This window comes from Oreochromis niloticus, linkage group LG7 (assembly GCF_001858045.2).
Source record: "Oreochromis niloticus isolate F11D_XX linkage group LG7, O_niloticus_UMD_NMBU, whole genome shotgun sequence".
Lineage (NCBI taxonomy): Eukaryota > Metazoa > Chordata > Actinopteri > Cichliformes > Cichlidae > Oreochromis > Oreochromis niloticus.
This window is the reverse complement of record NC_031972.2, coordinates 20,071,029-20,097,741: the sequence shown is the minus strand read 5'-3', so window position 1 is coordinate 20,097,741 and position 26,713 is coordinate 20,071,029. Positions and strand designations below refer to the sequence as shown.

General features: G+C 40.2%; 1 protein-coding gene across 2 annotated transcripts in view; it reads left to right on the top strand.

Annotated features, from left to right (window-relative positions):
* pappaa (pregnancy-associated plasma protein A, pappalysin 1a) overlaps positions 1-26,713 on the top strand; it is a 98,368-nt gene that overhangs the window by 5,807 nt on the left and 65,848 nt on the right. For both annotated transcript variants that reach the window (XM_013277442.3, XM_019361040.2), the window contains exons 2-7: positions 2,001-3,105; positions 11,699-11,844; positions 12,178-12,471; positions 12,804-12,996; positions 13,237-13,358; positions 22,615-23,116. In XM_013277442.3, coding sequence (XP_013132896.1) covers positions 2,001-3,105; positions 11,699-11,844; positions 12,178-12,471; positions 12,804-12,996; positions 13,237-13,358; positions 22,615-23,116 — 2,362 coding nt within the window. The remainder of the gene's footprint in view (positions 1-2,000; positions 3,106-11,698; positions 11,845-12,177; positions 12,472-12,803; positions 12,997-13,236; positions 13,359-22,614; positions 23,117-26,713) is intronic.

Here is a 26,713-nt window from a genome sequence, read left to right as displayed (position 1 = left end):
CCAAAGGTAAGTGTTTTAAAGTGCAATGATATTTTTATGAATGATATCCTTGTTTGTTTTAAAATGTCATTGGAATTTTCCATTGTCTGCATGGGGAAATAGCTGGTGGTCACTTAGGTATGACTATGAAAGTGCCTTTCTTTGACCTTTTAGAGCAAAAACAGTTCAAAAGTAAACAGAGTCTTTAATGTTCCCTTCCTCCCTGCTTTTTATCAAGACCTTGTGACATTTTTCTTTGTGAGGGTACGTGTGTTTTTGTACTTTTCCTTTTTTCCTGAGTGTGTTTTCACGAAAGAAGACAAATGGCAAGTGCAAGGAGGGCTGCATTTGAAGCTGACAGAAACAGTGGTTGACTGAAGCACACGCCAGTCTCTTTGTGTGTGTTTATATGTGAACACAAATGTGCACTTCACTATTTCATTTTGTCTGTGCATATGGCCGTGTGTGTATTTGTTCATGAGGATGTATATATGCATGTCTTTATAAGTATGTGCATGTGTGTGCCTAAGTGTTTTTGTGCGAGTCCCAGCAGTCACAATATTGGGTCTGGAAAAGCATACCATGTTAGATAAATTGACCATGGCAGAATTATGACAGCTGTTTACACTAGGAGCCCTACGAGCATTTTAGCACACCTTTTTTTTTTTGCCTTGAGTGCTCTAGCTGGCAGATGGGAAGCTTTTTCCTTCCAGTGTAGTGGAAAGCCTGAAAACGTCATCCACTGAAGGACTGACCTTGACGCTGAACCCAACCCTCACCCCTTGAACATTATTCCGTGAAAATACCAAGTTAATGAACGCACACTGTAGTGTGCATCTAATTAGAAACAGGTCAAAGTTAGCAGGAGGTCTGTACAATTACCATTAGCCAGCCACTTATTAGAGGCTCAGGTAGCCTAATCGATGGGCAACAAAGGCACCCAAGTTGACAAGTGAGCTGAGGCCAAGATGTGATCATCAGCTTTCACACCACAATAAAGGCAGCAGAGAAAAATATGAAGGGCATTTACAGGAATTTGAAGCACTCATCGTAACAGCAACTGTAAAGAATACTTCATATCTATATGAGCTGGGTCTTCAGGTCACGGATTGAGTGTCTCTTTGTGGGTAGATATAATTACATAAAAGCTCATGATGTTGGCAATTGTAGAAATTACAAGAGTGCAGTCCAGGTCTATCCCCACCTGTGAATACATACAGTAGATTTCCACAGGCTGAAATGGACCTTGTAAGGCATTTCCCCGTGGTTTTGGAATATTTGCACACTTGGGACTGTATGGATATATGCTCAGAGTCATGAAACGCATTAATAAACACATGCAGTATGCACAGATGTGGACTTGTGTGCCTGCACACATGTACCTCAACAAGTGCTAAACAAACAAACAGTTAGCATTCAGAGATCCCCTAAGAAGTGAAAACACATTACAATGCTGAAGCTGGCATACACAGTCCAAGTAAAACAGGAAAAAGGTGTTTTGGTGCCTCTGCAAAAACACGACTTTAGCAGAAAAGTAGTCTTTTCTGGCTAACCCACTGGCAAGGGACATTTACATGAACTACTTTAAATGTGCTCAGTGTTCATGAAAAGCCTATACTGAGAGATTTCCATTGGTTCTCTCTTAGCTAAACAAGCACTTCAACCCAATATTCAGGTCTTAGATTGGAAAAAAATCTATTAATATATTTGCTCACCAACCTTGCTTACATTTCCTGCTTCCCCTTAATAATCAACACTTTTACGCATATTGCATAAAATATTCAAAAGATACTGATAATATAGTGAATATATTGAAAGTAATACTGAAATATTATCACAGGAAAAACTGATAATGAAACTGACGTACTGCGTTATAGTTATTCTACAAGCCCACTTCTGCACAGCTCCTAGCATTTCCTCAGGAGATGACGAACTTTTAGCTAATGTGTTCACCTTCTTTTTGTTTAACTCTTGCAAATAAAGGTATTAACATATTGACTGATTTTTCATTCTTTTTTCAGGCCTTTACGACAAATGCTTTTATGCCTCCAGTGACCGAGGCTGGCTGCTTGGCATCCAGGCGGATAGTGAATACGGCGACCGCGATCCACGCTTCTTCTTCTCCCTTAAAACTGACCGTGCCCACAAAGTGACCTCAATCCGCTCCAACGCTCGTTATATACCAAACCAATGGGCACATATTGCAATCACCTATGATGGCGTATACATGAAGCTCTTCGTCAATGGAGCCCAGGTCGCCGTTAGTCGAGAGCAATCTGGCGATGTCTTCAGCCATTTGACCCAAAAGTGCAAAGTGCTGATGATTGGGGGCAACGCACTCAACCATAATTACAGGGGGGCAGTGGAAAGGGTGAGTCTATGGAGGGAGGCCCGAGGGCAGAGGCATATCATCAGGGATATGCAAGGCCACGAGGACCCCCAAGATCTACCTAAGCTGATAATTCGTGAAACATTTGAGCACCCAGGTCGTAAGTGGCTGACTGTAAAAGATGGTAGTTTTCCTCAGCCTGAGCACAGAGGAGGTGCGAGGTCAGGGTTTGTGAATGGTGGTGGAAATGGAAACGCTGAGGGATTACTGGACACAAGCTTGGAGCCTCCAACTTGTGGTCAAACTGTCTGCGACAACGTTGAGGTCATTCAAAACTACAACCAACTTTGGACCTTCCGCCGACCAAAGAAAGTTCGATATCGTGTTGTAAATATTTGGGATGATGCAAGGACAAGGCCAACTGTGTCAGACCACCAGATCATTCTGCAGCATCAGCAGCTTAATGACGCCTTCAGCCCCTATAACATAACCTGGGAGCTTAGCATTCACAACGTGACCAACTCTTCTCTACGCAACCGCCTGATCTTAGCTAACTGTGACATCAGCAAAATTGGCGATGATCAGTGTGACCTAGAATGCAACCATCCGCTGACAGGATTTGATGCAGGCGACTGCATGTCTAGATATCGAACCCGCTGCCCTGAACACAAGCAGGGTAATGGTATATGTGACCCTGAGTGTAACTGGGAAAACTTCTTCTATGATCTTGGCGACTGCTGCAACCCCAATGTGACAGACGTGACCAAGACATGCTTCAACCGTTCCTCTCCACACAAGTAAGAATACTTTCTTGACATTTCGTATGATACAGTGTTTTTAGCACTGGTAATTCTCTTTGGTATTTTTTTTAATAAACATATTTTACTGTAATCCTCCAAAAAGCATTTACTGACCACAACATTTTGAGTATAATTTTTTTCTTTCTTTTTTTTCTCTGACATGATTGAGTAATTTTGGTAAACCAACTCTGCACTATTGCCACGAATGCCAAGAGTAAATCAAACAGCCAATCTTTCCATACATGTGTCCCTGAAGAAAGCTTTTCTTTATGTCTAGTCCTACTGTTTCCTGACCATTTGGGCTAAGGCTGAGTGTAACTCAACTCCCAGCCTGTGTGGCCCAGGAAATCCTCAGGGGGCAGCAAGTCCAATCTAGCCTTGGACTGGTTCAATCAGTGTTCCACACTTAAGCAGGGTAAAACAAACGCAACCGGATGACTTTCCTGGTAGCAAACACACGGGCCAGACCACTCATTCTTGTATCCAGTTTTCACCAACTCTCCCCACCTTTTTCTACTCTGTATCTCCTATACCCAGTGGTCTTCATTGAACTGGCTTGATTATAGAAGGAGAGTTTGGAAAGAGTGACATTCTAAACACAGGCCGAGGGCAATTAGGAGTCAAAAGGAGGGTCCAGTATATTTTCTTTCCGTATAGCAAAGGAATTCACTTCAATGAAATACCACTCTTGTGAGTCCCAATGAGACAGGTATGAGTGCCTAAACATCGTCTCGTAAAGAATTATCCATAAAAGAAATGTGAAGAACGTTAATTTCACTTGCATGTAATAGCCTGTGCTACAAAATTCCCAAGGCATTTTGCAGCGCTGTATAGGAAGAAGAATATTATGCGATTTCATAACTTCAGGAGAAGACAGAGGTTGCTCATAAATGCATTCAAATTTTTTTGTTTTTGTGGTAACTTCATTGTGGTTTGTAGATGATGAGTAAAAGCTGGCAAGGAGAATAAATCTCTGGAATTTTGCTGTATTAAGGTTTGCGCCAGACCTCCAATAGCAGGATTGTTTGTTTCTTGGTACACTGAAACTCAACACAGTAGAGTGAGACATTTTTGCGGACAGTGCAGGGGGTCTTTATGGTATGCTAGAAAAAGAGAGAGAAACGGCAAGGCTTTGTCAGTATTTCTTGCCACTGTCATGTGAGGACAAGTGAAAGGGACATAAGCTGGTAGACCTAGTGTGTGGGATTGTTTGGGTCTTTCTGTTAGTATGAATCAAGGAGACGAGGCTGTTTTCAATCACAGCTAAGCTGGAAGCGCTGTCTATTTGGCACTGTCCCGTTGTTTAAAATGACTGCTAAATAGCTAAATAATGACATCTAATTAACAACATCAGAGGGTAATGCAGGTGGGTTTGCCGTTGCTTCCATATCTCAGTTCCCACCACATCCCTTCCAACTTAGTCATCATTAGCCACCACTTGATTAATGGGTTTCTAACTACTTCATTTAGACATCAACTATTGGCAAAATGCGTGCTGTTGCAATGTGAAAGTCTCCCTGTGGGCATTTGAAAGATGGGCTTGTGAAAGGAAGGATAGCAGCAAAAGTGAAAATAAAATGCACAGAAAGAAAGATTTTTGCCTAAAACATAGATATAATCTCCCCAAGTGGTTGCTTATTTTGTTTTGATTATGGTATGTCTGGAGAGACTTGCAGAGAGTACAAACAATTTGACATTCCTCCCTAATTATGGAATTCTGGATGAACAATGTACTGCGTATGCAGGGGAACAATGGTTGTGAGGTCCTGCATTTATTTTTGCAGCATTTGGGCCTGTTACCACTTACATGTAGTGTTTAAAAAAAAATCTGGCTAACACAGGACACACGCAGCTCAGTGGTGCTGCATCAGTTTCTCTTCTGAAAATACCACTAATAATATTTCCCCCTCCCCGCTCCACATTTGGCTGAAGAGAATGTTTTGCATTGTTTTCACAGACCTCGGTTTTGACACTTCTTCTGGTTTTGGTGGTATTTGATGTTATCTGACAGCATTTATTTTAAGGCTAAACATTCTCATGTCTGGAGCCTGATATATCTGACACTGTGTCTGTAATGCATGCAATGAGAATCCACTTTCTGAATGGTAGAATGAGTATGTATTGTTGGACAAGCTGACATATGTAGGTATATGTGCTTGCTTTATTCCCAATTAGAGACTGATATAATTACAGGTACAAAATCACAGGGTACACAGGAACTTAATACATGACATTTTTGCAACTGATGAAAGAAATCTTTTGGAAACGCCTCACAATCAACCATTTTAGCCTTTTAGAAAATAAAGTTCTGGCTTTGCATTGTCAGGGGCGAACAGGTCATCTGTTTTCCCTCGGCCTCTTGCCGTCCCTGCCCCCTCCCTCCTGAGTCAATACCTCTCCCTGTGGCAGGTTAATGGATGGAGCGTCTCACGTCTTTCATTCACTCCTTCTCCACGCTGTATTCCAGCTTGGTGCAGGGCTCTTGACATAGAGTTTTACAGTTGGTCGTCTAAACCTTAAGCCCCTGTCCCATAAAACATAATGGAGTGCTTGGGTGTAAATACCAGGACTTTTCACTTCCCCTTTAAAGCCATAGCCCACTTATAAAACCACCTGTTGTCAGAGTTTCACCTGCGCTCTTGTGGGGGCTGGGAGAAGTGAAAAAGTAGATTTTCTGCATAACTAGAGGACTGAAGGGATTGTGGGAGGTGGGTGGCTTTACGTGGGCTATCGTAGGAATGCAGGGTCGCATCTGGCTTTGACGGGATAATATATAGCCAGATTTTGTTGGTGGTCCTTTGAAAATATGACACATGGGGGAATTCAGCTGATATTGCATTGGCAAGGTAACTGTGGTTCAGAAGTCAAGTAAGGTTCTGATGAAGCGTTTCACACATTTCTGCCAGAAAGTGAGAGAGTTACACTCAGCACTCCATTAAGGGCTTTTACTTCAGATAAGAACTTGGAGAGTTAGAAAGGCCCAGGGCTATCCAATCATCTGTTTCATATGTCTCTAAACAATGATTTAAAAAAAACAAAACTCAGCAACATTTCTTATGCATGCGTCTTCCTTGAAGGGAGAAATATTCCGAGGACTAAGCTGGAAGGTTAAAGAAGAGAGCCTAAGTATAGTAATAAAGACATAGATGAATGATGGGGCTGTGGTGTTGACCGACTTGATGACAGGGGAGCTGAGGGCCCCCTCTAATTTCAAAAGTGTTCTTGGCTATGAGACTGTCATTGCCATGCGAGCGTGGCCCAGCTTTCACACTTAGCTGCCCTAGACACATGTATACGAGGCGAATTTATAGCTTTATATGAATTATATATGGATGTGAATGGATGAAGTCATAATCCCCCATTTAATATGTATCAGATATAAAAGCATTAACACGACAGTTTGAGCTGCCTCATGGACCCCTGAATCTCCCCAGCAGAGATGCCCTGCAGTGACGCTTCATTATAGTTAGGATCAATTTTCTTCACTCGCCTTACCTTTGGCACTTTCCCTCCCTCGTTTTTTTTCTCCCCTCCTCTCTCTTTGTAAGTCTTTGAAACTTGTTTTCCCAGGACAAAAGTAGTGTGGTTAAATGCATGGAAAATCCTGTCTCTCCCAAGTGGCTCATCTAAGCTGAAAAAACATGATAAGAGGCAAGAGTGGGAAACATGGGTTATTGGATGGGGAAATAGTTGAGGGGTCTATGAGAGAGAACATTGGGCGGTTGGTGTAAAGTGAGGTAAAGGGTAATTTGCAGGGAGGTTTGAGTAAGACGTGAATAGATAGTTCAATTCTCAGAGCAGTTCTGATTACACCCCTATGATAGTGTCACTGGGGACTGATTTCCTGTAACGGCAGCAAACGAAAATGTAAAACATCCATGACAACATAGTCAGACACTGTGTGAAATCAGAAACATGCACACATGCACATGCAGACATACAAAAGCTTTTTGTATGTTCAGCTTTTGTCAGCTGATTACAGTAAAACCGAGTCTTGCTTTGATTCTCTCTTGCACGCTAAAGTGTTAAGGGCCAAGGCTGTTAAAAAAATGAAGTTGTGATTAGTAAATTAAATCGAGAATTTCTCCACTTATTCATTACTGACTCATTCATTTCAGCATCAAAAACCGCGTGACCCCTTTCTCCCAACATGCATGTCCAAAAACTCTGGACAAATATTTTCTGAGGAAATAATGAAATTCCTGAAATTATTAGAAAGAGGGACCTTATATGATCTGTTTTCTCTCTCTCTGTCTCTCTCCTTAGACCTGGCCCCTGCGAATGCCCTCTGTTGCTCTTGCATAGGCTTGACGAAAGCATGTAGTACACTAAACCTTTTATCGAAAACGTCTGTTTTAGGGGAGCACCGAATCTTCACTAAGCAGCCCTTATTTGACTTGCTACTTCAGGTAGAAGCAGATTTGTTCAGCAAAACTTGCAGAGATTTTATGAGGCACTTTGTGTAGCTGCATATAAAATGTGCATTGGTGGTAACCTTAGTAGGGTTACTGCTGTGGGGAAAAAGAAATTATCTCACTGGTCAAAATTCTTCCAAAACACTGCCAAACAACAGCGTTACTGACTTTTAAAATGCTGTCTTTAGGCTACAAGAACATATGCTATGAGGCATACATTTAAATATTTTATACAGACGTTCCATCACATGTCAGAAGTGTTGTATTGGATTGAGATCTGGTGACTGTGGAGGCCAAAAGCCGGAAATATTTTACAAATCTTCTATTGTCAGTGTTAGTTAGCCAGTGTTAGCTGTAGCTTCACTTTCCTGTTCTTAGCTGACAAGTGTGGTCTTCTGCTGCTGTAGCTCATCTACTTCAAAGTTCCACGTGCTGTGCTCTCAGAAACGGTCTTCTACATCCAGTAGTTCAATCCAGTGACGATTTGAGTTATTGTTTTCTTTCTGTTGGTTTCAAGCAGCCTGGCCATTTTCCTTTGACCCCTGGCATCAACAAGGCATTTTCACTGAAGATATTTTCTCTTTTTCCGATCATTCTCTGTGAAAACTACAGATGATTGTGTGGGAAAATCCCAGTAGATCAGCAGCTTGTGAAACACTCAGACCAGCTCATCTGGCACCAACAGTCAGGGCACGTTCAAAGTCATGTAAATCACCTCTCTTCCCCATTTTGACTGAACTTCAGCAGGTCGTCTTGACCATGTCTACATGCTAAAATGCACTGAGTTGCATAAGATGTCTAACTCAGAAGATCTCTAGAAGATAGGAAAAAGACCCTGTTTAAAAACACACACACAGATGCAGCACATGAACGACAATTACAATTTAAAGTACCTGATACCATAAATAGGAAAAACAGCATGCAAAGACATATTTGTTCTAATGCTAAAATGCTCATGCAGCTACGCCTATTGGTACAACCAAACAAAACACTGTAATTCATCTGGAACATGAAGATATCAAATCTGACACCTCCACTTTTAAATGATTACAGGATCGTTCACTTAATTAAACAGCAGTAGTTTGTGACACTTGTTTGTGATAACCTCTGGTGACTTGCTTCAGCTGGTATAGTAAAGGAATCAAATCAGGTGCACTATGCACCACCTTGCTTCATAGCAATTCAAAACATACTCACCCATTTTATGTATTGAGTGGGAGAGTAAATATAAATAGCACAGTCCAGGATTACACTTCACAAAGGTATGAGTCTTTGAAGATTTTCCTTTTAACTATATATTTACCTCAGTTCCCTTAAGTGGGACAAATGTGATATGAACTGTAGTGAAAAAAATGAAAAGAAAAAAAAACTTTTACAAATTGATTTGCGTGCATGAAAAGTTGCTGCTGGAACAGATTCAACAAATTTTAAAAACAATTTGCACTTTTCACGTACTAAGTTAATAAAATCCATCATGCTCAGGGAAGTCTATGATTAAAATGAGGCTGAATTAAAGCAAAGTGAATAGCATTCGAATTTGGACCTCCTGTTTTGTTTCTCCTTTCTCTGAGTTTGCCTATGTGGGTGTCCTCCCACAGTCCAAAGTTTAATGTGGTTGTAGGTGTGGATATGTCTTCCTGTGATAATCATGTGATTGACTGGCAGCCGGGTCTCCAGGGTGTACTTTGCCTTTTGCCCTCTACAAGTGACCACAGAAGAAGAACAGTGAATGAAATCAATTTATTTTTATTTACTGGAGGAGAGTCAAGTTTAGCCTCGGTTCACTTAATCTTATGAGGACATGCAAAATGTGAGCTCAAAATATAAGGCAGGCAAAAGGGTCACACAAAATGGGTCAAAACATCTACAGATCTAATTTGCCATAGTATGACTTGGGTCTTGTTTTGTTTCTGATAAACTCTTGTTTATACATCCACTGAATATCTATTTCAAAAGTCTCCCTAAGCCAAAGGAAAAGAATAAACTATCATTTCAGCATATGCAACAAATTACTGACTTTTCCAAGAGATGACTGAGCTTGTTGATGCTGTTTGCCAGGACCACCAGCCAGGCTCATAGAGAAAACTGTGCTTGACGTGTTCATAAAATGAATGACAGTTTCACTGCTGGAAAGATATCTCATTGTGTTGAGTGATTGCACTCATTTGTACTGCCGTTAATGCTCACAGAGCCTGAGACAAAACATTATGCCTTGGGAAGGGAGACATTGGAATACCTAAACAATTAATTCAAGTGTCAGGCTGACATAAATGAGTCAGACTGGTCTCAGATTCTCGGTAGAAAACTCATGATGCAGTGAAAAGAACATCTTGTTGTAGAACATTCTATGAGCATGCTAACAATCCCTCATATAAATTATAATATTTTTTCTTAATATAAAAGGCTAGAGTGACATTTTTTCATGCATCGTATAAAAATGTTGGTATTTATAGACATTCAAAGAAAAAGGCATTCATATTTCAAATATTTATCACAATATACATGTATTTACAACTTTGGAGTGCAATCATGTGAAAAAAAACAAACAAGTTTTCCCAGGACTCAGTGTAGTTTTTTGAAAAACAAAGCACACCCACAAGATTCTATAAGAACTAAAAGGGTAGGTACAAGCCAATTGCTACTAATCAAATACGAACAACTGGCTAATAAAAACAGGAGTTTTAAAGGTGTGCTGGCCTGGGCTATCGCAATCTTCTCAGGAATGGAAGTCCCACAAACAAGCCAAAATACAAAAGAAAGAAAACAAGAGCTACATCTCAGACTCTACAGGCCTCAGTTGTAATATGAAAAAAGTCTCAACAAGTATGGCTTGTTCGGAAGGGTCGGCACAGGAAAACCTCTTCTCTACAAAAGGAACACGATAGCACAGCTCAAGTTTTTCCAAGTTTCATCAAACCACAAGACAGAGGAACCCAAAGTGGAGATGTTTTAGCCATTAGGCAAAGTGCCACAAAAAATAAACAGAGCATTTCAGCACAAACACCTCGTACCAATTGTCAAGCACGGTGGTGGATAGGTAATGATTTAGGCTTGTTTTGCAGTCACAGGACCTTGCAGCTGTTAACTCCGTCATGAACTCTTTTAAGGTCATCTGTCTGAAGGATCAAGTTTGGCTGAATTTGGGAATTATGGGACAATGATCTCAAGAAGCTGTTGCAAAGACCCAGTCAAAGTCTAGACTTCAACCCAACAGAAATGTTGTGGCGGGATCTTAGTAGAGCTGTGAGTAAACAAATGTCCACAAACCTCAAAGAACTGAAGCAATATCAAGTATCTAATTTGACTTTCAGCAGTAAAGTATATGTGGCTTGTATGTTGAAATTATGAGGTGCCAGAACCATGTTTCAGAAGTCGCTATTCCTTGATTCGTCCTTCAACATAAAACATTGTTATGCACACAAAAATAAAAACATCATAGTGACTCTTAGCATGCACTGTAGTTCCAGTCAAACTCTGTCAATAGTTGCACATTTGGGGTTATTATACGGTTTATTGTACTTTCTAAATGACAACGTCAACAACATGGTCTGTACTCTCCCTTCCACCACAAAAATGTAAATGAGCCTTAAAGCCTGAAATTAGTTCAGTGTAAATCAGACTAATGGCAACTTGATTTACAGTGATTATAATAATATAATTATATTTAAAAACATCATAACCCTCTCCTGGTGTACAGTCGCTGAAAGAAACTAAAACATAATTTTATTGTTATGTAAGTACTTGTTGGCAGTGCCAGATAGTTTGTAGTCAACATTCATTTTGGACGGAGGAAGGAAAACATTCTTCACCCCTAACCAGCTGAAGAAGATGCATTTTATTACGTCCTTATTAATTTGTACACATGGTTTAAAACACTAGCTGGCTTCAACGAGATCATTTATTCTTCTTGGAACTTCATTCTTTTGGTTTCAAGGTCCTTGCAACTGCCAGCACATTAAATAAATATTTTAGTTCATTAGGGACCTAAATCTGAGTTCTGGTTTCGTGAATGATGACACTGCATAAGCTCTTTTGGCTAGGAACAGTGTTTTTTCTTTTTGGGTTTTTTGCTTTGGACTTGGTGAAATCTGGAAATGACTGTCTTAATTGTTAAGCCATTAACTTAATGTGAAATACTGTCTTTCTGTTGTTTTGGGGTTTTTTTTTCTCCACAGAGCCTATTTGGATATGAAAGAGCTCAAAGAGATTTTGCAGTTGGATGGCTCAACTCACCTGAATGTTTTCTTTGCCAATTCTTCTGATGAAGATCTGGCAGGGGTTGCCACATGGCCCTGGGACAAAGAGGCCCTCACACACTTGGGTAAAAGACAAAGCGCATAAATAAATGCATGCATGCAAACTCACATGCAGTTACATAAGTACAGGCACACATCATCTTCAACTTCTTTGGCAGCCCAGATTGTTGATTTGGAGTAATTACAGTTCAAGCCCCAAGCAGTTTCTGTCTTCATCACAGCTCTAACAGGGAAGAAGGTGATAATGAAGCTGAGGAGGCCCATGAATAATGTATTGTCTGAATCATACCCCTGTGCCACAATTACTTTACACTACATTAGGAAAAGGCATTTGTGTCGTGTGTGATTGAGTGCTTCCATCTTGTATACGAGTGACTTCTTTCACTGTGTTTTTCCAGGTGGAATTGTGCTGAATCCTTCTTTCTACGGCACATTTGGTCACACTGACACAATGGTCCATGAGATTGGTCATAGCCTCGGCCTTTACCATGTGTTTCGAGGTGTGTCCGAGACTGAATCATGCAATGATGCGTGCTTGGAGACTGAGCCCTCAATGGAGACTGGGGACTTGTGTGCAGACACCAAACCCACTTCCAAATACAAAGGCTGCAGCGATCCCGAACCAGGCAATGATACTTGTGGCATCCGTCATTTCACGCATACACCGTTTAACAATTACATGAGTTATGCAGGTGAGACTGGGCCTCTGCATGTGTTGAGCTACTTACCAGAGGAAAACTTTATAGTTACCCTTTTTGTCTGTCACAGCTAATGTATATAAACTGTCCCAGAGAACTTTTTGAGCCTGTGTGCGTAGTGTGTGGAAAAAGTATTAGGGAATCTCAGCATTAGCGAATCTTTCATGGCACTCATGTTGTGCCAAAGAATTTTAAAAAGTTATTTAAAGGGAAAATGCTCATTAATTATGAGTAGGTAGCTTGTTTTATTCATAGAAAATGGACCTGCACGATGATCAATCTCAAATTGTATCCTCACACTGATTAACTACCTCTTTTTTCTGCAGACGATGCTTGTACAGACTCTTTCACAATGAACCAGGTGGCTAGGATGCACTGCTACCTGGACCTCATCTATCAGACCTGGCAGCCTGCTTCCAAACCTCCTCTGGTGCCAATGGCTCCTCAGGTGGTTGAGCAGCATCATAATTCCATCACCCTGGAATGGTTTCCACCAATTTCCGGACAGTTTTATGACAGGTGAGATGAACTAGATAGGTTATAGTTCTGAGCAGGTCCATGTATTGTGATGGGAATTTAATACTAAATATCTTGTTTACACAGTTACATACTTGAAAGTGAGTCCGAATCTAAAGGGCTTAATAAGCTTAACATTGTTACAATTGTCTTGTCACTTCTTGTGTTTGTTTATCGTGTATAAATGACGTGTATTTGGTATGTATCTAAGTTGGTTGCTGTGCTTGCCTGTTGGTTTCCTAGAGAAGTGGGATCAGTGTGTGACAAATGCACTGAAGGGAGAGTCCTACTACAGTATGCATCAAACTCTTCTTCTCCACGACCATGTGATCCATCTGGTCACTGGTCCCCTCGAGAGGCTGAAGGTACAGTACAATACTTTATACTTGACTTCTTTTTGACACTAAATTTTCCCAGTCTAGGCTGGCTTTTGCTGTGGAAGTGTAACACATCTTTGTTACATCAAAGAAACACATCTTTGATGTCATTCAGACATCTGTCACTTTCTTGAGTTTTTGACCTCTTTCTTCTAAAAGCAATTTTTCATATAAAAACCACACCACATCCACAGTTTACAGTACCATAACACAATTTGAGGTAACTTTTTTGTTGCTTGTTTGTTTGTTTAATTTTTGTGAGTCAGTACCCCAACATGCACAAAACTTTGGTGACTGACTCAACCCTAAACTATGCAAATGACTCACTGGATTCATAACACTTGGGCCGTGGGACAACATGGAAGGATCAAGGAGGTCGTTTCCCAATGGATGGTGCTGTATGGTACCACAATTCCCATATGCAGGTTCAGGCCCAAAACCAAGGTCAAAGATCACATGTTAGCGCTAACCCTCTACTGAGAGGAGCCTTGTCTTTTCCTTTTCTAGTCTTGCCGTGGTGCTGAATTGAAAGAAGAGCAATTGGACTGGGACATAAATAAGGCAGTAGAGATGAAGTATTTAAAATTTAAAAATAGTTGCTGTCCCATCTGTGTACCTCTGATCCCACTGTTGTCCTGGCAGTGGCAGCATCAAACATACTTTGGATATTATGCATGCGTGTAACTAAGTGCAGCTAAAAGTGCAGTAAACATTTGAAATAATATAAACACTCAGCGACCACTTTGTTAGGTGCACCTTATCAACTGCTTGTTGAAGACAGTGTAATGATTAGAGAAACAGCAAAAAAACCCAGGAGGTACATCCACAGACCTCAGTTAGCATCTTAAATGTAAAACTCACAACAGCACAATTAGAAAAAGAGCAAACGAGTAAGGCTTGGTTGGAAGAACAGGCGAAAGCCTCTTCTCTTCGAAAAGAACATGGCAGCACAGCGTAGGCTTGGAAAATTGCATCGGAGTAAACTGCAAGACTCTTAGGCACAATGTCCATTGGGCAGATCAGACCAAAGTGGAGGCATTTGGCCATAAAACAGAGCAACAAGTTTAATAAAAACCAAACATAGAATATCAGAACAAACACCTTACACCAGCTGTGAAGCATGGCGGCGTAAGGGAGATGATTTGTCCGTTGTTTTTTTTTTTCAGCCAAAGGACTTGGGGGCCTTGTAATTATTGAGTTGACCATGACCATGAAGTATTCTAGAGTCAGGCCATCTGTCTGATTGCTAAAGCTTGGCTGGAACAGGGTCATGCAACAGAACAAAGAGCAAGAGCGCTGCAGCAAATGTACTACAGAATGGCTGAAAAAGAAAAGAAATCAAGATGTTGCAGTGACCCACTCACAAGGACGTTTAAACCTTTTCATGGGTGCTCAGGCACCTCTAAACTTCATCATAGCACCCCTAAAAATAACTATAGTAATAATAGTAATAATAATGTTTTTTAGTGTTATTGACATTATCTTCGAAAGTTATATTTTGCCAACTTGTCTACGCAAAACAGAATAGAATAAAAACATGGCCCCTTTAGTCTGGATGTCAAAGCACTCTCGGGCAAGATACTGAACCTCGAGTTGCCTGCAATGCATCACAGTGTGAGTGTCTGAACATTTGGTTAAAAGTGGTTGGGCACAGGAAAAAGTGTGTGTGTGGATAGGTGAATGATCCTTCTAGTAAGAAAGTGCTTTAAATGCTCAAAGTAGGAAAGCGCTATATGAGCACAGTCCATTTACCAATTTGGACTGTTTGGCTTAATTAGTTTTCGCTTAGTTAAGCACAATTTGCAGGATCTCATTCGGTCTCATTGCAAATCTCTAAACATATTCACACTCACTAAAACACATTTCGAACAGTTATTCACTTGTGATGTATAATCCTAACTACAGGAGGCAGAAGTTAAACACAACTGCAAAACAGATGTCACTTCTTAAACACAATGGCTTGTTGCTGATGTTAACCAACAAATGCCAGCACAGAGTGCGCAGCCAGCAAGAATGAGCTGACGGTTGATACCAACAATAAATCGAAACAATGTGAGGCGCAAAGGAGGAAACGGGAGATGTAGAACAACAATTTCAGATGAAAACTGGGCAATTGAGAATGACCATGTTTGTGTACATACAATGACAGCCCGAAACTTATAGTATGAGATTTACATGTCTATAATTTACTCACAAAAAATGTCTCATTTTTTAATTTTCTCTTTTTGTTTTTGCTGTAGTGTTTAAGGAATGCTCTGTAGTGTTATTATTTTGACTTTTCTGTCGTCTGAAAACTTTGTGCGGTTTTGGGCACAGATAAAATTGTTTTGATGTGATTGTTTGGTTTTTGCCAGTAGAGTCAGAGGTTTTGTTAATGTTGTTTGAAAATTGGGTTTTGTGTTTACAGTTTTCAGAAAAGAGGGGATGGTTTCAAAAAAAAGGATCTTAGCAACTGGGAAAAACCATAATTACTAATAAGGTTGTGCAGAACCAGCCCAGAATCCATAACAGGGACGGGCAACCCTGCAGCTTCTGTGACCGAGATCTATTATCCAGTCATTATTAGGCCTTACAATTTAAGAGGCTGGCAAGGTTTTGATTGTTTTGGACAGGTTTTCTTTGGATCTATACTTGTCTCTACTGTGCTTTATTTTAGTTTAAATTGAATATATGTTTATTTATCTCTCATATGAAGCACTATAAGCACTGTTTAATACTGAATTTGTTCAAATTCAATTTTAAATTCAATTTCACAAGAATGTTATTGATGTGATCAAATATATAGAATTACTAGGATTTACATTTTACAACAAAAGTTTATTTAAGCAGAGTTATTTCAATACGAGCTTAACTCCTAACCTACAAAATGACAGGAATGCACATATTCATGAAATAACCATGCATAAATTATATAATCCTTCATAAAAAAGGTCAGTGAAACTTAGAAACTGCTGATCGACTTGGATTTTCCTGCACAGCCACTTCTAGGGTTTACACAGAATGAGCTGAAAAAATGAAAATAACCAGTGAGTAACAAAAATGGCAGAGGTCAAAGTCCTTTGAGCAGATAGGAAGGCAACAGTCCCTCAGAAAACCACTTAATACAAAGAAGGTATGCAGAAGAGCGTCTCTGGAATGCAAAAAATGTCAAACCTTGAAGCAGATGGGCTACAGCAGCAGAAGACCACACTAGGTGCTGTGCTTATCAGGTAAGAACAGGAAACTGAGTCTACTATAGTTTGCACAGGCTCACCAAAATTGGACAACAGAACATTGAAAAAACATCCCCTGGTCTGATGAGTCTGAATTTCTGCTGTGATATTTGGATGTTGGCATAAACAACATGAAAGCATAGATCCATCCAGTTCAGGGTGCTACTGTTGGTGTAATGGTCTGGGACATATTTTCTTGACACACTTTGCTCACCAACTAAAAATTGTTTAAATCCCACAGTTCACCCGAGTATTGTTGCTGATCATATCCATCCCTTTATGACCACAGTGTACCCATCCTCTGATGGTTGCTTCCAACAGGACAGTGCATAATGTCACAAAGACTAAACCATCTCAAACTGGTTTCTTGAACATCACAAGGAGTCCAGTGTACAGAAATGACCTCCACAGTCACCAGATGTCAATCCAACAGGTGCAGCAATAGGATGTGTACATCCCATGTACCTTTGTTAGGTGCAGAGGGTGTACCTAATAAAGCGCCTGCTGAGTGTTTATACAGCAGACTCTTATATAAAAATAAATAAATTCAACTTTTACATTCATGTACACATCAGTGACATTAAATATAAGTAATAAAGTCATACCTGCGGTAACAGTCAAACCACAACACAAGACTAGAAATGAATCCTAATCAAAGATGATTAAAATTCTGAATCATGCGTCAGTATGTGTGGATGCTGAACAGCAGCTGCTGAACCTTGCCTTTACACTGGTTATAGTGTGTGAACCAGAGGCAAGTCTGGGCTTGTCTAATATGATGTGTGTTTAAACTGTATTTTCCCTCTTGGAAAGGGTCTTTGTTTGGTTCTCTCTTAACTCTGCTCGGGCCAGCTTCTCACTGGATACACAGAATACTGCAGCTGCTGTCCCTCTATAATGTTGCAAATGTGATCAGCAGTAACGTTCTCTCATTAGAATGCTGGACATTAAATTACTTGCTTTAAGATTATTATAGTTAGATTACTGGCAAAAATTCCTGTTTTGGAATGTGGGCGCATTGACGTGTATGAATGCAAACATACATGGCACCTGTTCTTCAAGGTCTATTTCCCTATACTATTTGACTGGGAAACACTAGCATGGCCAGGGTGAGCCGGAATGCTTCTCATAAATCTTTACTACTCTAAGCCCTGGAGAAATTTGGCTGAAGTAAAAAAGCAATAATGGGGGAAAAAAAGGCAAAAACACATGGATATGGATTCCAGGAGTGGGTAAGAGAGATTGGGTGGGATCGAAACCACCCAAGATAGTTAAGAGAATTGCATGTGGTTGGTGACATGAGTGAAGGAGGACTGATTGAAAACAGTGGTGCACGATGCAAGCGAAAAGGTCCAGGATGTGTATGTTTGACAACTGCATTTTGCTTTACTTTGCATTGTTTCATTTGCAATCTGTAGCACAAACATTATTTTCTCTGAATATCTATGGATTTAATCCTTTAAACTAAACAGCAAGCATCTGTGAAAAATCAGAGATTGCAGACACCTCACTAAAAGAGTTTTTTAAAGATTTGTCTGCCTGACAGTATAAGCATAGACTGCTATTTTTGCATCAGGCTCAAATAACAATACAACAAACAAACAAACAAACAAAAACAGCAAGCAGAATGGTAATTAGCACTGCCACCACACAGCAAGAAGGTCCTGGGCCTGAGTCCACCAGCCAAGTGTCGGGCCTTTCGTTGTGGAGTTTGCATGATCTCCCTGTGCCCGTTTGGTGTCTCTCTGGGTACTTTGGCTTCCTCCCACACTCTTTATACACGCTCATTAGGTTAATTTGAGATGCTAAATTTTAGGTGTGAATGAGAGCATGAATGGTTGTCTGTCTCTTTGTGTTAGCCCTGTGACAGACTGGCGGCCTGTCCGGGACCTCTTATCCTGCCTTATGGCACCTGGGAGAGGCTCCAGCCCCTCCAACAACCCTGATTTAGATAAACGGAAGAAAACAGTTGGATGGAATAAGTGAATCTGAATTGGATGGTTTGATAAATGGATGGATGCATTGGGAATTAAAAGAGAGGAATGAAGTGAACAGAGCTGATGACATTGGTAGTCTAGCTTCTCCACATGTAATTTATCACTTGTTGTCTTTCATTACTGCTGTCAAATTGACACTACAGAGCACAAAACAATATATCAAAGGATGAGATTATTGTCATCCATCCTGCCAAGATCAAACACAGCGCATTGGTCATTCTGTCACAATCAAAGGACACATTTGTTACTTCAGCTAAAAAAATCTATTTAATTCTAACACATTCAGCCCAAATTTACAGTGACTTTAGTGTACAGAGAGCATAAAGTCCCTTGTAAATTTTGTAACATTTTCTTATGGTATAACTATTTGAGTTATAATAGTTAGCTCCTTCACTGTGCACCAAAATAACATCTGTTTAAAAAATGTAAAAGAAAAAAAAGGGCTTGTAAATGCTACCTGATTTGATATATATTTTCAAGACAAGAGTGCCCATTGCCTGTATAAGTGAGTCTGTGTGTCTGCAAAGTGTCTCTCTGTTTGTATGTGTCAGGGCAAAAGCATTGGAGGGGGGGGTTCATGTCTGCCTTCTAAGTGAGGAAGTGTGTAGCAGTGTGACAGTGAGTCATCGATAGTGAAAGCCAGAGCCAGACACTTCTTAGAAAGCATAAAGTGTGCATGCCCGGACATATCCCTGTCTGTTTATTCATCCAGCTCTATGGACTTTTTCTGGATCGGTATGATTGTAACCAACATCTATCCTAGAGTTGTACTTCACCGATTACAGCAAGTATTAATTGTCCTGACTTGAAAAGAGCAAAATGTTTTAGCAGCAGTTTTTGCTTTGTTTAACTGGCCAGTGTCATTGCCGAGTCAGGAATTCCATTTTTGTTGACGAGGAGCCTTTAGGATGCATTTAACAGACAGTTATTAAATGAAGTTTAAATGTGGCAAAAAGCAAGCCTCACAGAGTGTAATACTCTTAAAGTTAAGCATCAACCTCCAAATGAAGGATTTGCTTGATTAACAGAAAGAAACAAAAAATACATTTGGTATAAATAAAAATCTGTCCTCATATCAACCAGACAACAACAAAAAAAGAAGTACTGAAGTAACACAAATGGAGGAAAAATGCAGGGTTGTCCAGCAAAAAAAAATAGTTTAACCTAGCTCAACTTTTACTGAAAAATATTTGGCTGCCAACTCCCATTGGGTCAAAGACAAGGTTCTGCCAGAGGGGTTACACAGAGAGACAACAGACATTCATACCTATGCCAAAGTTATAATCATCAGTTCATCAGTTCTGCACACAGTAAACAGCTTTTAGAGCAGCATATGCTCACATCCAGATGTCTTTTTCAGGGAAGGCCTTGCATTTCAACTGAAAAGTATGCTACTTAATGAGTCATTTCTTAATGAGAACAATCAGGGAACTTCCATCACCCCAAATCCCAAGAAGCTGGGACACTGTGTAAAATGTAAATAAAAACAGAATGCAGAAATTTTCAAATCTCATATTTTACACTATATAAAATACAAAACATATCCACTGAGATAAACTAAGACATTTTACTGTTTCATGAAATATATTAGCTCATTTTTAATTTGATGATGGGGCAACAAAAGACTGGAAAAGTAAGTGGCACTAAAAAGAAACAGCTGGAGGAACATTTTGCAGCAAATTAGGTTAATTGGCAACACCTCAGTGACATTATTGGGTATAAAAAGAGCATGTTAGAATGCCAGAGCTTGTTAGAAGTGAAGATGAGCAGAGGTTCACTAATCTGCACAAAAACTGCAGTTACAAATTATATGACAATTTCAAAATGATAATCCGCAATTTAAAATGTGAGGTCTACGGATATCTCATCATCTAGAGTACATAATCTCATAATAAAAACTTGATAATCTGGAGAAATCTTAGTACGCCTTTGGACAAGACTGGAAATCAAATATTGGATGCCCCCAGGCCCGGTGGCTCTTAGGCAGGACTGCATTAAAAAACAGACATGATTCTGTCATTGAAATCACAGAATCGCTCAGGAACAGTTCCAGAAATCCTTATCTGTGAACACAGTTTGCTGTGCTAACTGGAACTGGGATTAAAGCACTATGATGCAAAGAAGACGCCATGTGTGAACATGATCCAGAAATGCTACTTTCTTCTCTGGGTCAAAGTGGAAAATTGTTTTGTGGTCAAACAAATTGAAATTTGACTGAAGAGTTGAGAGACCATCTCGCTTGTTACCACTGCTCAGTTCAAAAGCCACCATCTCTGAAGGTATGAGCTTGTATTTAGTGACTTTGGACATATGGAAAGGCCCCATCAGTCCTGAAAGGTATATAGAGGTTTCGTAAAATATGTTGTCATTCAGATCACGACTTCTTCAGGGAAGGCCTTTCAGCAAGACAATGCTAAACCAATGCATCACCAAACAAAACATGATAAAAAATGACCCAGGACTGAGACAAGAACAGCCAAGAACAACATTTGTCTCCTAAAAGTCTCCTCAGCTCCCACATGTTTATGCACTGCTGTTAAATAAACTGCTGTCTCTACTTATTTGTGATGTGCTGCTGCCGTTAAATTCAAAATGAGGGGGGGAGTATTTTTCTGTCTAAACATTTGAAATGTTTTCTATGTACTACTGTGAACAACACAAATTTTCTTGCAAATCTTTTATTTACATTTTACACAGCATCCCATCCCTTTTTTCAGAGTTGGGGTTGTAAAAAGGGATGTGACAAATTCAAATTTTTAACAGAAGGGGAACAAAAACTGCAGCGAAAACAAAAAATAACAAGCGCTAACCCATTTTACCCAAAACAAAACCTTGTTACAAGAATCCAAATGGCACCAATTTCTTGGAATGTATAAAATTTGAATGTGGAAACGTCATTTGCATATAAAGCTGCATTAAATTTATTTTTAAAACCCCAAAACAAACAAGGGTACTGCCAATCAACTTTAAAAAACAAAACAAAACAAAAAAACAGCTTAAACTGCCTTGGGTTACACAATGGCACCTCTACTCTTTCTCCTCTTAAATCTTCAACCACATAATTCCTGTGCCAGAGCAGGAGTGGGGCCCACCATAACAGCTGACATTACAAAATATTTTCAGTGGCTACAGCTCCTTTCCTTGCAAACTCAATGAAAATTTACCCAGAAAGCCGGGATTACATGAGCCGAGCAAAGCCAAGCTCTTGGAGTACCTTAGTTCATTCTCTTCCAGCCTCCCGTTTTTCTCCCTCTCTTCTCTATTTCTTACTCTCTTTCTCTTCTCTTTAATTCACCTCCACATTGGCCACACACACACACTTACAGTACAATAATAAATGTGTTGAGATAATGTGGCTTGGAAACCATATTCAGTCTTCACTTGATTAAACACTGGAATTTTGCATGGTGCCCAGAAATGAGGTTAGCAAATGGCTTCTTTGGTTGCCAGCTTGGAAATGCACAAAAGGAAATTGAGGGAGAACATAGTGTCTGCCGCTTGCTGGCTTCTAAAAGTGCTTGATGAATGTTAGTGTACGTCACTTGGGATAATCCAAGTTAGCTGTGTGTGGACTCCAAATATGGCTGGAGTGTGACTGTTAGAGGTTGTAATGACTGCGCTGAAGTGAGAACCCTGCACAGGGCCCCTCTCAGAAGGTACACACCTCAGCTCTGCCTTTCCTCTGCAGATGGACTCACAATGAACTCTCAGTTTCACCTCAACCTTGATGTTGCAAGAACTGCAGATACACCAAAAAGATAGTTGATGCAATTTAAAAAAAAAAAAAAATCTGTCAGCCCTCTTTTTTAAAATTTAGTTTAAATTTACCTGTTCGGTTATCTTAAAATAGTTAAAGGTTCTGTACAATAGTGTATTTGAATTCATCATTATATGTCTGCATAATAATCACCCATAGCTGTAAATAAAATGGTCAACATAAGCTTGTGAATTATTTAAAGGTTTTGTGTTGCCTACGTGTGTGTGTGTGTGTGTGTGTGTGTGTGTGTGTGACTGCTTTGTAATTTCATCCCATAGGCCCTCCTGATGTGGAGCAGGCTTGTGAACCAAGTGTGCGTACCTGGAGCCCTCATTCAGCAACCGAGCAAGACATCGTTGGCCTGCCAGAGTGCCCTTCACAGGGCTGCATGCTTCAGCTAGAGTTCGCCTACCCACTGGTACCTGACTCCTTGACTGTGTGGGTTACATTTCTTAGCCGCGAGGAAACGGCGCTGCCTGCGATCCATAACATCTTGCTGCTGACCGTCAGTGGAAACAACATTTCACTGGGTCCCAGCAATGTTTTCTGTGATACCCCGCTCACTATGAAGCTGGACATTGAGGAAGAGGTGTATGGGGTACAGTTCTACACTATGGAGCAGCATCTGGAGATCGACGCCACTCTTTTGACATCCAAGCCCAACTATAAACTCTGCAACCATTGCCAGCCTTTACGCTACCGCCTGTTGCGTCAGCCGCCCTTCACACATGCCCCCAACGGTCTGCTGCTGAATGAACCTACCCGCCGATATACAGATAGGTGAGTGACCTGGTAGGTGAATATTTTTCTATGAGTGCCCAGACCTCCACGTAAATCGCCACTCAAAGACTGTCAGCATCACACAAACATTTCTGAGTGAAATATTTCTGACTTGGCCTGTTCATAGTCCATCAGGTTTTATGTATTTCAGCTTGTCATATGTTTTGTGCAATCTTGCTGGCAGGTGGGCAGAAAGACAAACAAAACAATGCAAAACAAACCGCCCGTACAATAAGTTTGCAGCGGCATGAAAAATATTTCTGCAAAAGGTTGTTTAAGAGAAAAAAAACAAAAAGAACTGCTGAGCAGTCACTGTATACCTTCCTTCTTTAGTGTGATGTAATTAGGAGTTTTTCAGGGCATGCCAGTAAAAACTGTTTTTTTTATCTGTGGAAACTATTCGCTTAGATATGTTCTCGTAATACCAGATATCCTTTTCAATGCCCCAAGGAACATAAGCAAGCCGCCTCTTGTTCTGCAGTTTCAAATCTGCTGCCCAACATTTGTTTCCTATAAGTCATAGGTCAGTTATTGCCCACATTTGTTTTTTCCCCCCATATTCCATGAAAGGGCAAATACATGGCCTGTTGAAGGTATTATCTGCACACTGTGGTGAGAATTTAATGCTTTGCTTTTATGGAATGTGCTGACACAGGAAAAAAAACATGTTGCTATACATGGCAGAGCTGTGTGTTGTGCCATCCCACTATCATGCTGTCAGTCTAGTTCCCATGAGAAGGAAAGTGCTTGATAAGAGGCAAAACAGTGAGCACGCACGTTATGCAGGATGCAGTGATGATATCTAACTTCCATAAAGTGCCTGTACATAACTTCCCGGTATAGTGTGAGTATCCGTGGAAGGTTGCCTACAGTAGGAATGTATTTATTTTGAGGTTTTGGCACACTTCAGTTATTATTGATGTACTGTAGGTAGTTTTACTGCTGTGGTGTATTTCACTAGCTGTGGTTGCATTCCAGTGGTGGTGGTCAGTTGCGATGGCTGTCTGTTTTCTGTTGTGAGAGCATGTGCGATCTTGTTTCTGTTAAATGGTCAGCGAAGATCTAGCAAGTAAGTATGTGTGTTCTAGCCATAAAAGTCTGTAGCTCATCCAACTGAAGAAGAACAGTGTGTCTTTTAGGACACAATTATTTAGAAAATTGTGGAACAAAACAAACAAAATAAAAACATACTGTACAACCTCTAAAACGCAGAATGAAGGGGCATAATGTTTTCACTTTCTTTTACTGATCAGGGCATAAACATTAAATTAGACACGTCGTTCGGAATACTGATGCTGGCCCACTGGCTCGTCACGAAGCATAACAAAACAAACATAGCCTTTGACATTGTGAAGGTCACCCAGATGTTTTTGTCTGCCACAAATCCAGCGTAAAGTGCTCAGTTTGACTACCTGAGTCGATTTGCTGAAATGCTTTTCTTGACCACACAGACAGTTGCATCGTCTTGCAGTATGTTTCAGTGGGTTTGACAGACACGGATGATTGACCTTCCACTTTCAGGCTTACTGGCCTTCAGCTTAGCTGAGGCAAACTGAGCAAAGGAGATGCCAGAGAACATACCTCCTAAGTATCAACCCATGTATGATGGATTGTTTGGTCAAAGTAACGAGATGCAAAGTGGGAGTTAGGACTACTTGAGGGGTAAATTATGGCCATGCTTGGAGGGCGAAGAGGGACAGTATTAGGAGGTCAAGCAAGTGTAAGGAAAGAAGGTAGCAGAAGATGGTTCGACTCCTCCTCAAAGGAGGTCATCCAGTGGCAGTGCTGCTACTGCCCCCTTTGCAATTTAACTCTAATCTGGTTCTGTACAGTTCTGCATATTATCTGCCACATTTATCCCTTTAGCTCCCCAAGTCTAGATTTGCTTGTTTAACTATTGTGTGGAACTCTTTTTGGCCAATTCTGAAAGCAAGTTAAACCGAGGACTTTATATGTAGTTCTGGTCAAATGGGGGGAACAGCAGTTCTTTCCTTTACGTCAATCTAATGTTCACACTCAGTTCACACAGCTATTTGAAAAAGTAGGCAATGTTTCTACATCACTTTATTGTCAACACTAGTTAATTTAATTTGTTAATAGAGTTAGGGGATTACTTTTTCTCATAACAAGAAGTAAAAATCACCGATTAGTCTGAAATCCTTCGACGGCAGCTGCAGTGATTATTACTTTACTCTCTTCGGTCGCCTCTTCATTACAAACATAAAAAATATAATCCATAGCAAACCATCAGTAATCTGGTAAAGAGTAGGGCTTGTAACTGGCAGAAGTCATTAATCAGCTAAGGGTTAAAGGTTCAGGAAGAGCCAGGACATTTCTCTGTCCTTGTTTAGTTTATTTGATAATTTTTCATCAGGCACATGCAGCTGTTTATGCAAAAGGAAATAGGAACTACAGACCTGCGCAACCCAGAGGACTTCTAAAAAGGCATACGATTGCCATAAAAATGATTTCCTGTCCTGTTTGAATAATTTATTTTAACTCTATACATGTAACACAGGTTAGTGTGGGTGTATAATTAATAGTCCTAAAAAGTAAGGCTTTGTTTGGTGATCTTGCAGGTTCAAATTAAGTTTTTTTTTTTCTTCTCAACTTCCTTATGTTTATCTGTTTTTCTCATCTGGAGTCTTTCTGCCAAGAACAACAAGGAGCTACAGAATGGAAATGCATCCGCACATAAGTGTCCACGTATCAGTAAAGGCTGGAACACACAGACGAGCACAGGCACACACCAGCAATCTTCTTGCTGTTAGTAGCATTCACGTATGTTAACTCATGGCTCTGTGTAGTCCGAATACCTTTGAAATGCATATTACAGAGCTTTGTTCAAGACTTCACAAGAGAGCCACTATGAAAAAGAACTTTATTCTGGGGTTTTGAGAAGAACAAAAAAGCACTAAAGATGAAATCTTATCATGTGACACATTGACAGTGACTGTAGTAAGGTCCTTTGAGCTATGAGTTATACAGCAGATAATTTACATAGCTATAATTAGTTACAGATAAGTGTGTTTTTATGAACACTGGATAGGAATTCTGATACTAAATTGTTTGAAACCTATAGGTGTGGCAGTTATAAATTCTTCCACAACATCACTATGTGCTTTTGAGGTAGCAAACAAACAAACAAACAAATAAAAAATCTCTATGCTATTTGTTCATTCTTCTCTGCTGCCAGTGGCTGTACTTACATATGACCACATTTAAACTGGTGCCTTTTTAATGCCCCAATCATTCAAAGCCCAGTGTTAAGTGGCTCTGAAAATGGTCAGGCACATGGATTGAACTAAAAATAATTCAGTAAGAAAGCATTCAGTGTCCAAACAAAATTTTTTAAAGAGTTTCAGAAACCCTTGCTCAAGATCAGTAACCCCCCCCCCCCCCCCCCCCCCCCCCCCCCCCCCAAACAAACAAGATACGCCGCAAAGAAAACACAATGAGGAGAAAGTCTGGCTACTTTGTCAGCGAACGCAAATTTATTGATTAAACTTCACATTAGTTGATTAAACAAGAAAATGGGAAAATTAATAACCATGAACACAAATCAGTAGATTAAATATCGCAGCTATTTCACCCGCT